The sequence below is a fragment of the Arachis duranensis genome, chromosome 3 (genome assembly GCF_000817695.3).
Source record: "Arachis duranensis cultivar V14167 chromosome 3, aradu.V14167.gnm2.J7QH, whole genome shotgun sequence".
Taxonomy (NCBI): Eukaryota; Viridiplantae; Streptophyta; class Magnoliopsida; order Fabales; family Fabaceae; genus Arachis; species Arachis duranensis.
The window spans coordinates 1,955,843-1,967,224 of NC_029774.3; the positions used below are offsets into that span (position 1 = coordinate 1,955,843).

At 34.6% G+C, this 11,382-nt stretch overlaps 2 protein-coding genes across 3 annotated transcripts; one reads left to right on the top strand and one right to left on the bottom strand.

Moving 5' to 3' along the window:
* Positions 1–2,222, top strand: LOC107477095 (uncharacterized mitochondrial protein AtMg00810-like). Its single transcript, XM_016097058.1, has 2 exons — positions 1–1,179; positions 2,115–2,222. The coding sequence occupies exons 1-2, from the start codon at positions 1–3 to the stop codon at positions 2,220–2,222; spliced, it is 1,287 nt and encodes a 428-aa protein (XP_015952544.1).
* A 4,589-nt stretch (positions 2,223–6,811) lies between these two features.
* LOC107476909 (ethylene-responsive transcription factor RAP2-7) lies at positions 6,812–10,619 on the bottom strand. Of its 2 annotated transcripts, XM_016096851.3 has the most exons (10): positions 9,620–10,619; positions 9,406–9,431; positions 9,251–9,281; positions 9,021–9,108; positions 8,780–8,925; positions 8,484–8,528; positions 8,265–8,368; positions 8,059–8,180; positions 7,774–7,887; positions 6,812–7,309 (listed from the first exon to the last, which is right to left on the bottom strand). In XM_016096851.3, the coding sequence occupies exons 1-10, from the start codon at positions 10,126–10,128 to the stop codon at positions 7,034–7,036; spliced, it is 1,461 nt and encodes a 486-aa protein (XP_015952337.1). In that variant the 5' UTR covers positions 10,129–10,619; the 3' UTR covers positions 6,812–7,033. The 2 variants fall into 2 exon arrangements, with proteins under 2 accessions (XP_015952337.1, XP_015952338.1); XM_016096852.3 differs by lacking the exon at positions 8,484–8,528.
* Positions 10,620–11,382: the final 763 nt, after the last annotated feature.

Below are 11,382 nucleotides of genomic sequence, written 5' to 3' on the forward strand. Positions count from 1 at the left end.
ATGGACGTGAAGAATGCCTTTCTTAATGGAGATTTGAAAATGACGGTCTATATGAAACCCCCTCCGAGTTATCCTTGTCCTTCTAGCAAAGTTTGTCTCCTTCGCAAGACACTCTATGGACTTAAGCAAGCTCCTCGTGAATGGTTTGAAAAGTTCAGCACTACCATATGCAATCTTGGTTTCACTTGCAATCCTCATGAGAATGCTCTCTTCATTCGTAAAAGCAATCATGGAGTTGTTCTTCTACTTCTGTATGTTGATGACATGATCATTACTGGAGATGATGTTAATGGTATCTCTGATCTCAAGGCATCCCTTCAGCGTACTTTTGAGATGAAAGATCTTGGTTCTCTCAGCTACTTTCTTGGTTTAGAAGTCATATCCACCGATGATGGCGTCGATCTCTCTCAAGCTAAATATGCTTCAGATCTCCTTGCTCGAGCCGGAATCACAGATAGTCGCACTGAGTCTACTCCTCTTGAGCCTAATGTTCGATTTACTCATATGAATGGCACTGTTTTGGATAATCCTACTCTTTATCAACAGCTAGTTAGAGGACTCATCTACTTAACTGTCACCCGACCAGACATCGCCTATCCGGTTCATGTCCTTAGTCAGTTCTTGTCAGCTCCTCGTACTAATGCGACAGTTCTTCGCATTCTTTGCTACATCAAAGGCACCCTATTCCAAGGCCTTTATTTTTCTGCCCATTCATCTTCATCCCTTCTAGCGTACTCAGATGCTGATTGGGCTGGAGATCCCACTGATCGTCGTTCCACTACTGGTTATTGTTTGTTTCTTGGCGACTCTCTCATTTTCTGGCGAGCTAAGAAGCAAACATTCACTGCTCGATCAAGCTCAGAAGCTGAATACCGTGCTCTCGTTGACACCACTATTGAAGTTATCTCGATTCGTTGGCTTCTCGAAGACTTGGGTGCTCCTCAGTCATTCCCAACTGATGTTTTTTGTCACAACCGTAGTGCTATTCAGATTGCCCATAATGATGTATTTCATGAACGCACCAAACACATTGAGATTGATTGTCACTTTGTTCGACAACGTATCCTTATTGATATTGTTCGTCTCATCGCTGTTGGAACACTGGATCAAACAGCTGATATCTTCACGAAGGCTCATCATCCGACTCGTTTCCGGACTCTGTTATCCAAACTCAAGATGGTATCCTTAACTCCCACTTGAGTTTGAAGGGGATGTTAAGAATAATTAGTATCCAATTAAATCAATTAGTATCATTTGTATTTATATAGCGTATCTGTATATTAATTGTAGGATTCTATGTTTTTATTACTTTGATTCTACTAGCAGCTATATATACCCTTGTACATTGTACTTTTCTTTCAACTGAATAATACACAAAACACTTTCTTTAGTTTTGTCTCTTGTTTCTAACAGTAATGAAGGTCTATTTTGTTGCTTTTTTTTTGTTTGTTTCCCTCTTTTTATTTTGGTTTTGTGATGGGTATAGCCGAACTTTTTGAAATGGAAAAATAGACAAAATTACACCCAGATTTTCATACGGAGGATAGATGTACTCCTCAATTTTTTAATGAGTCATTTGCACATATGAATATAAAACTCCGTTGTCAATTCTACCCTTCCGTGGCCTTAGTAAATTTTCCGGTAGTGGTGGAGGTCAGGTGACACGATATTGTATGATGTAGCCAATTTGAGGTGACACCGTGAAAAATAGAAATATTTATTATGAAATTTGTTGAAATAAATATAAGAAAAGGGAATAATAAAATCACTGTTCATCCTTTTCCTTCTCTAATTTCTTCGAACCATATGAACCCTAACACGGATGTAGACCTTTCATTGGCCTTGATGGCACATTCTTAAAGGGCTTCTATGGAGGACAGCTACTCACTGCAATAGGTCAAGATGCGAACAACTAGATTTTTCCAATTGCTTATGCCGTGGTGGATTCAGAAACTAGAGATAACTGATGGTTCTTGAAACATTTACACAATGACTTGGGCAACTACAAGGTTCATGGTTGGAACTTCATTAGTGACCAACAAAAAGTATGCAGTTAGTTGTTGTTAATATGGTTGGAACTTCAATTGTATTAACCAGACATATTAATTGAACAGGGTCTGATTCCGGCTATGTGGGAGTGTGGTCGAGCCACCACAACTCAAGAATTTGATGCTGCAATGTTGGACTACAACGAATCAATACTGGAGCATGGGAGTATCTGAACACACTTGATCCGAAGCAATAGAAGAAAATCAGCAATTAGAACTGGAACAATAGCTGCAACTCAAAATTAGTTGCTTTGGACAAAAGAGTTTTTTGGTTTTGGTATTTTCATTTGGACCTATAGATTTCTGATTGTAGTTTAAAAAAACCGTTGTTATCATTTTGGGTGTTAGGGTTCATATGATTCGAAAAAATTAGAGAAGGAAGAGGATGAATAGTGATTTCATTATTCTTTTTTTTTATATTTATTTTAACAACTTTCATAATGAATATTTTTATTTTTCACAATGTCACCTCAAATTAACCACATCATACAATACCGTGCTATTTGGCCTCCATCACTGTCGGAAACTTTACTCAGGCCACGGAAGAATAGAATTGACAATAAAATTTTATATTCATATATGCAAATGACTCATTAAAAAATTAAAGAGTATATTTATCCACCGTATAAAAATTCAGATATACTTTTGTCTATTTTTTCTTTTGAAATTTATATGGTAAAATATGTTTTTTGTTCTTAATATTTTTAAAAATTTTTAAAATTATCTTTAATATTTAATTTGATTCAATCTTGTGTGTGACTTTTAAAAGGGTTTTAATTTTATTCCTTATTGTCAAATTTTTATCGGTCAACGGTTAGTTAATTTTTTTTTTCAATTTTAACCCCAACAAAAATTTCTAATTCCAAATGTCCACCGTCTCCGTCAGTCTGACCCTCACTCTCCCACCGTTACTCTCATCAATCCGCCTCGGATTTGTAACCCTCGTCCTTACCTCCACCTCTAGTTTGCCTTTTCCTCTGCCTTGGATTTGTCGCTCTCGTCTTCCACTTTGCCTCTGCTTTTGGTTCGCCCTCCCCTACACCTCGGCTCGCGCTCGTCTTCTCTTCCGTTTTCGCCTCTGGCTCGCCCTTTCTTCCGCCTCGAATTCGCCGCTCTCATCCTCCCTTCAGCCTCCGATTTGTCCTCATCCACCCTTTTCATTCTGTTTTTAGTTGTGCCTCATCTCTCTCCTCCTTCTGCTCTCTATTTCTCTTGTCAAGCTTGTTTATTTTTGGAAAAAAAATACTTGCTATTATTGTGTGTGAGAGTGAAGATTTAGTAGTTACTATTGTGATGGGGTTGAGTGTGATAGTGAGTGAAAAATGGTGCTGTAATGGTAGCGGTGAGTTGAAGGATGTTGCAGTGAAAATGATAAAATGAGGGAGTGCATGTGGCAGTTGTGGTAGATGTGATGTGATGATTGTAGAGAAGTGAAGAGTTGGAGGGGTTAAAATTAGTTAGGGTTAGATGAGAGAAGGTTAAAAGTGAAAAAAAAATTGACTAACGATTGATCAGTAAAAATTTAACAATAGGAATAAAATTAAAACTACTTCAAATATTAGAGATAAAATTAAATTAAATTAAATTAAATATTAAGAATAATTTTAAAAAAATTTAAAAATATTACGGAGTTATCCCTTAAGATTTTAGAGCATAACACTTATCTCCTCTAATTAATTTTGATAAATATAATACATATCTTATCTGATGACAAACGTTAAAAATAGCCTCCACACTAATGTAGGTTCTGTTTGTCTGAACTATCCATAAATTATTTTATACTTACTCTTTAATATATAATATTTTTTTGGTGTCTCTTTAATATATAATAAATTAATAATATAATATATATGTTCTCTTTCTATTTTCCTCACTTATTCTTTATTTTTGGTTGTCTTCTACTTTAATATTTAAAATTTTTATTCTATTTTATCTTTAGATAGTGTTATATATTAATAAATATTCAATTTTTAAGTGTATAAATAATTTATGGTAAAATTTTATATACAACTATCTTTATAAAAAATTATTAATTAAAAATTATTAAATAATTTAATATATTCAATTTTTTAACTATTAATTTCACATAAAATAACTTCACGCTAATGTACACCTTAATTTATTTGTAGTCTAAATGGCAGATAACATTTTGCATTTTTGCTTGCTATTGTAGGACTAAGTCACAAATTAATGAAGACTTGAATACTTTCAAGACACTCTTAGATTTTTTGGTACATTTAATTATTATTATTATTATTATTATTATTATTATTATTATTATTATTATTATTATTTTGGTTGTTTACGGTATTCAGTTTAAATTTTGTATAAGCCACCTAAAGTTTTGTTAATAGTAAATGGGATTAAACAAAGGCCTGCTACACACCATGTGGGCTTCCAATACAACCCAATTCGGTGTCATCTTTGGAGCCACGCGTTTGAGGTTCTTCTATTTATTTATTTGGTGTAAATTTGTTTTTTAATTTTAAAATGGAGCCGTGGATATTTGCACACACTTTAAATTAAATAACTTAATAAATTTTTTTTGCCAAATCTTCTGGACATCATTTACTTTAGAAAGTAAAATGTGATCTTTCATTATTTATTTTATAGGTAGGACAAAAAAAATGAAAAAAAATTTATTTAAGAGTGAGAGATTATACTTTACCCTCTAAAATAAAAATTAAAAATTTAAAGGATACAAATTTATTTTTTAAATATTATAAAGATTTATTATTCAACCATCTTATGTGTATATTAAAAATTAATTATTAAATGAGTCATTCGTATAAAATATTTATTAGAATATAAAATAAATATTAAAAATAAATTAAATAATATACAGTAAATTTATTATTAATATATTTAAAGTTCATAATTATCATATAATAACTTTCTACAATTATGCACAAGTAAATTTTTTTAGTAATATAAGTTTCGAAAGTGGGTGGATGTAACAGCAGCAAATATTGTATAATTGGTAGGTGGTGTATGTTGCTAGAAATTCCATCACTGTTAATAGTTGATACCATTATGCTCCAAAGAAGGAGCAGGAGGAGGAAGGAAGATGCATGATGATGGGATAGAATCTCATCCAAAAATGAACTTAAACCTACTCACAACCATGAAATAAAATATTTAGGATTGATAAAATCAAGATAATGCTTGTGGTTCAAATTGAACTTTGTCTATCATGAAAATGACATTATTTATGAATTTAGATTGGTATCATCAAGTATGGAGGTTGAAGAAGTGGGAGAATAGTTGAATATGGCCACCATTTGGATAGATGCTCACAACGAGAACATATGCAATCATATATGACAACATAAATGAGTGAATGACCAAAAAATTCATATTTTACTTGTTTGTAACTCTTTATATTTTAGGAATTAACTTATGAATTTACTAAGTAAAGATACTGAAGTTGCTAAAGATTAAAAACAAATAATCATTTTAACATAATGAATAAATTGAAAATTTGAAATAATATAATTTTTTTATTATGATTTGTATTTATATCACGTGCCATATTGTAGTAAAAATAAACTATAAGTTATTTAATTTTTTTAGCCAAAACTAGAAGTGTAGAAGGAAAATTCTGGAGTGATCAAAATCATAAATCACTACTAATTAAAAATGATTTAATGTCTTTTTCTTTCAACTACTCTCTGGTAACGATCGTACAGTAATATAAAGCTAGAATTTTGCATGATATGAATTTTTATGTAGTTACGTGACATATATATGTTTGAACTTTAAATGAAGGGTCTATGTGTGTAGTACTTATTTGGAGTTAGTTGGGAGGGAAAACACAAGGGAGGGCTGGTCCCCTACCCAGCAATAGCACTCACACAATAATGGACTCTATTCTGATAAGCCTACCCTAATGGGTGGGGGCCGGAGGCTAAGGGTAACCATCTCCATCCCTTGGTTTTCAAGACACTACCCTCCCATATAAACCTTAACACCTATACCCGTTGACCCAGAAAAAAAAAAGAGGACTGCTCTTTTTTTTTCCTTTCTATCATTTAACTGTTGCTCAGAAGGTACAACAGAACATAACAGAACAGAAGAGAGATAATATGTGAGGCATGAGTGTTGAGCAGTAACATCCAATTCCAAAGGTTTGGACCATTTTATTTCCATTGCTGTCAAATCTGAATGAAACTGTACTGCTTGCTACCAGTATAATAACATAGTAACTAGTGCAATCACTTCTGTCACCCATTTGGCGTATTGCTGTAGGACGTGGCCAATCCTTATTTGAACAAAATCGCAGGGTGCCTTATCACAATTTCACAACTCACATCTCATAAGAGTTCAATTTTTATTTTCCTTTAGCCTCACTTTCACTTGGATCTGACAGGTACTTGTCACCACCACCAACCAGTAACCAAAGTAATTCCCAAAATAAGTTTTGAAGAGAAAAAGAAAGGATAGTTTCTTGCCCGAAATATATGTTAGTGTACTACTACCGGCCTTTAAACCGCTGCATCTGTTTTACTTTTGGTCCTTAGGTTTAGTCGCGAAGGAAAGAGACAGTAACATTGTAACGTTAGGTTCTAGCTCACCTACCGAAACTGATTTAACTGTCATTGTTCTGAAAATAGTACTGAGCTCATCTATGTTATTTGCCAAATCCATATTGGTAGTGAGTACTGCAACATGGCAAGCATCATTTACTTACTCTAACTCAATCATTTTTTTTTGGGGTGCACAAGCAATTACTATAATCTGAAAATTGGTGGGCAACTAGTAACTAGTGCACTCGAATTTACTGTTTTCTTAAATTTTCACAAACAAACAAACAAACAAAAAATCCACAAAGCATACATGCTAAGCTTCTTAGACTACAAACAGTTTAAGCAAGCAGCGAACATATTTCAGGTCTTTAGAATACATCAATCAGTAGCCTAATTTCACAAAGAATTTTGAAAACAAACAAATTCTTATGGTTTTGTCTTCAATCTGTTTTACAGGTGCTAGGGTGGTGCCTGCCGGGGCTTAGCCTGGTAGTAATATTGAGTTGCAGTGCTGATAGGAGCGGCAGATGAAGGAAAACAAAGACTTTGGGGAGTTGAGTTCATGGATTTTGCCGGAAAGATGGCGTTCGATGGAAATGTAGCTGAGATGGAGAATCCTGATGATGCTGCAACAGAGAAAGGAGGCACTGGGGTAGCAGTGATTTGGTTGTGCATTTGCCATGGCCAACCGGGGAGTCCTTTGGAATGATCTATGCTGATCCTATCAGCTCTCTCCTGCCATATATTTCAACATTCCTTTGAAGCCAGGATACAAAGATTTTTGCCACATATAATAAAGCATGCCATCATGGAATTGATTACACTAGAGAGTTCAATTTCAATGGAAGCAGAGTGTTGCAACGTCTGAACCTTCTATGGATAGTTTGCAAAAATATAATGTTGCTGAGCTCTTTATTATTCATCGTTTTGTTTATGATTGAACACCAAATAATATTTTCAGGCACTTTTTTTTTAACAAAATTGAAATACGAAAATTAAATGATATAAACACACACAGATACAATTCCCTTTATATCCAACAAGATCGATTGGCCAAAATTTCACAAAATTCATTACTTATACCTGAACATAAAAATCAACTAACTTTAGGTATCATTCAAACGCATTAATGTGAAGTACTTGAAGGAAATGTGCAATCAACTCCAATTCTAAAAGGAGATATCAGATAGCAAATTTACCTGATTGGGAAAGAAACTAGGATTCACGCCATTCCACCGAGAAGGATGCTCTTCAGTTGCAACCAGCCTTTCTGAAGATGGATTACCAATTACCGAATTAACATTGGTTTCCACCTGCAAACGAAGAGAGCCCGACATGTTATGATCACTAGGTAGGACAAAGATGTGAAGAATTAATAGAATTATACAACAAACCTTCAAAAAGAGAAAGCCATATTTGAATGAAGGCTTGCGAAAGCATAAGAATGAACCTTAAAAAAATGTAGATTTGATGTTCAACTATACCATTGTTCTTCCAGCATGCATGCTGTAAGGGACCCAGGGGAACTGGAGTTGCCCCCTGTTTTCTTTCAGACCATGTCCTGGAGTTGCTATGCCCAAATTAAGTTCAAGATTAGGACTGCCACCTGTAGAAAACAAACACAAATTCAATTTTACAGTGACATTAGTCACTTGTACATTAAAAGGAGCAAAACAGATCATTGTTATACCTTCATTGATGGCTGGAGATTTCATCTCTCCTTCATATGTACTTGGCTCAAAGTTAGTCACTGCTTCCCTTCCATTGCATTTGATAGCAGCCTTGTCATAAGCCCTGAATTCCAGAAAATCAAAAGGGATACACGTGTTGGATTGGAGTCCTAGTGAGCTTGAAAATTCAGGGTAATAAATTCAGTGCAGGTAGAATGTAATTCACGTATCACTAGGACCTTGCAGCTTCTACTTCGCTGTCGAATAGCCCAAGATATATATACCTGCATCATGAAAAGCATCGCAATCTCCATAACCGAAACGCCTTTTACCAATCGTTTCTTTGAAACATGCATACTACAATCTTATACATGTTTCTCCAAAAACGTAAAAAGCGTAAAGACCCATTGAGTACTAGGCTGCAGAAGAAACCAACTCTCTTTGCAGCCAACTACGTACTTGAATTCCCAACATCTAATCCTACAAGCACAATTGATCACTACTTCAATTAATATGAAAAATAACATGTCCTCACTTTTTGCCAAGGAATTGTCCCATTCGAGCCTCCCAACGGCCACACTTGTGGAGTGTCACTCCTCGGTACTTTGAACTCCCCCTTGAGAAACCAGTGCTTTGGCGACGGAGTATGTGCACGAATTCCTCCTTGGATAGATTCTTCGTCTGCTCATTATTAAGAAAATTGTTCAGAAATCTGATGTGATATTATGCACCATCCACTTTCATACTCATCAAGTGCTAGTAGTGGGGTTTCTAACCTGTTTAAGATCGTCCTCGTAATCACTCAGATTGAAATTGATATCAGCTTCAACTCCTCTGAACTTAATAGCAGCTCGATCATAGGCTCTAATTGTTTGAAACCCCAAGTCAAGCAAAGGTAAAATAGCAAATCAAATTCTGAAGTCTCAAAAAGTATAAAGAACCGTTTTCTAAGTTCAATCACCACAAAAAAATCAATCAATCAAAACAAGTGCAATGTTTTATTTACCTAGCAGCAGCATGAGCAGTGTCGAATCCGCCTACAATTTTCAATACCAATTTCGTCAAAAACACGCTAAATATAATAATAATGTAATATAGATTCAAAATAATAGTAAGATTCACAATAATTATTATAATAATAAAATGAAATGAAATCCATACCCAAATAAACTTGTTTACCGCAATCCCTACACCACAAAACAAACTTAAAAATGAAAATTAATACATATACATATAAATAATCACATGAAAATCCATATCTCACATAATATTATGTCCTTCCTAGTTGTAATAATTAATCAAGCAAAATCATAACTAAGGAAAAGAAAAACCGCCAGAATTCACAATTCATATTTGACCATTGAAGATTACGAACCAGATATGCGATTCCCATCGTCCTGTTCTTCTATAGAAGGTGACGCCTCTGTACTGCGAGCTCCGAGACCTTGGTCCTCTTCTACTCTTCTTCGCCGGTTGTTGAACCTGAACCACCTTTACCTCACCGTCCACCACTCCCTGCCGATTGAACGAGAGATCAATCGAGCCGTTCGTTCCTTGAAACTTACTCTTCTGCCAGTTCACGGAATCAACGAAGTTCGCTCCTCCGTTCACCGGAAACAGCTCCTTCGTCACGACGCCGTTGTCGTCCGCTTTCAGGATTCCGAAATTGAAAGTGAGCGCGTTGTCGGTGACGCGCGTTGAGCACGACGAGTCGTCGTTGTTGCTCGAACCGTCGGCATTGACGACGGAGGAGTTCGATGTCCCGGTCGACTCCGTCATTTGGTTCCAGGAACCTTCTGGAAGCTTCTCGCACAGCATCACAACTTCCGAGTCACCGTTCTGAGTCGAATCGTCGCAATCCGCATTTAGATTAAGATCGAACATGATGATAATACGATACGCCTCTTATAAATCTTCAACAACCTAAACCGAACTCTTAGATTTATTTATTTATTTTTTTTCTTTCTATTTCTCTATTAGCTTAAAGCAATAAAACTCAGCTAGTTCGTTCTCACTTCAACATCGCCGTCGATTTTCTTCCGATGATTATTCCGACGGCGAAAAATAGATCCGATCAGAGGAAAACAGAAACAAAATATAAAGAAAACAGAATCCTGAGCTGGTTCTTTCGTACCGGAGTACACGCCGGCTAATTTTCCGGCTGCCGTAAAAAATGAAATAGGAGTGTTGAGAAACTCACAGAACAAAGCAACCGTTAAAAAAAAAAGAGAGAGAGAGAGAAATAACTAGTTAAGGTAGTTGCATTTGTGAGTTACTCGGCGATGGTGGAAGAGAGAGAGAGAGTGAAAACATCGCCGATTATTTGGATTCCGTTATCGGTGAGGGGAATAGAGAGAGTGCCAAGGGAAAACAACTTTCAGAGCCCGTTTTAAGAGGGAAAAGGAATATATAAGCAATTTATTTTTATTATTATTATTCTTCTCTCTGTTTTCGGGGAGGGACTGGTTGGTTCGGTTACCGGTGAGTAATATTGGATATTTTATTATTTTTCTTCTTTTTGGGTTGTTAGTTGTTACTTGTTACTTGCTACTCTTCTCTTTGGCACACACACAGTGGCTATGGTCTCATGAACGGGAACACTAACGGCCTAGTTGAATTTTGTGTTTGCAACTTTCTTGTTATTCTTTTTCTAGTGTGTGAGGGTTGTTTCTTTTGCATGATTGTTGATGGAGAATGAGCATTGAGTCTTCGCTTATTTTTATTGATTATATTTTATAAAATTTAATTTTAATACACTTTGCAGTATTATTACATCAATAAAAATACTACTTTTATATTAAAAAATAAATATAATTATACAACGCTATAAAATATTTTATATTATTGATGTATTAAAATTAAACTTTATTTTATATAATATATACATTATAATTTAATAATTACAAATTATAATATTTTGAGTTAATTAAATAGTTAATTCGACCCGCATTTTGGTAAATATTAGAAATTTTAATTTTGTTTTATTTATATAATAAATTATTGATTAACGATAAATCTTTAAATAAATTCGTACAGCATTATTCTATCAAATTTTTATTTTACTAGAGGAAATTGTTTCTTATTAGATAAATAAATATTTTTTTTCTTTTAAATATCATCGGAGTAGCAATAATGGGA

Bases quoted from the DNA above. Each gene is read 5' to 3' on its own strand.
- LOC107477095 (XM_016097058.1), top strand. From the start codon at position 1: ATGGACGTGAAGAATGCCTTTCTTAATGGAGATTTGAAAATGACGGTC. The intron at 1,180-2,114 runs GTATCCTTAACT...TTAATTGAACAG, and splicing joins TGTTATCCAAACTCAAGATG to GGTCTGATTCCGGCTATGTG.
- LOC107476909 (XM_016096851.3), bottom strand. From the start codon at position 10,128: ATGTTCGATCTTAATCTAAATGCGGATTGCGACGATTCGACTCAGAAC. The intron at 7,888-8,058 runs GTATAGTTGAAC...CTTCGTTTGCAG, and splicing joins TGCATGCTGGAAGAACAATG to GTGGAAACCAATGTTAATTC. The intron at 7,310-7,773 runs GTAAATTTGCTA...AATATATGGCAG, and splicing joins CTAGTTTCTTTCCCAATCAG to GAGAGAGCTGATAGGATCAG.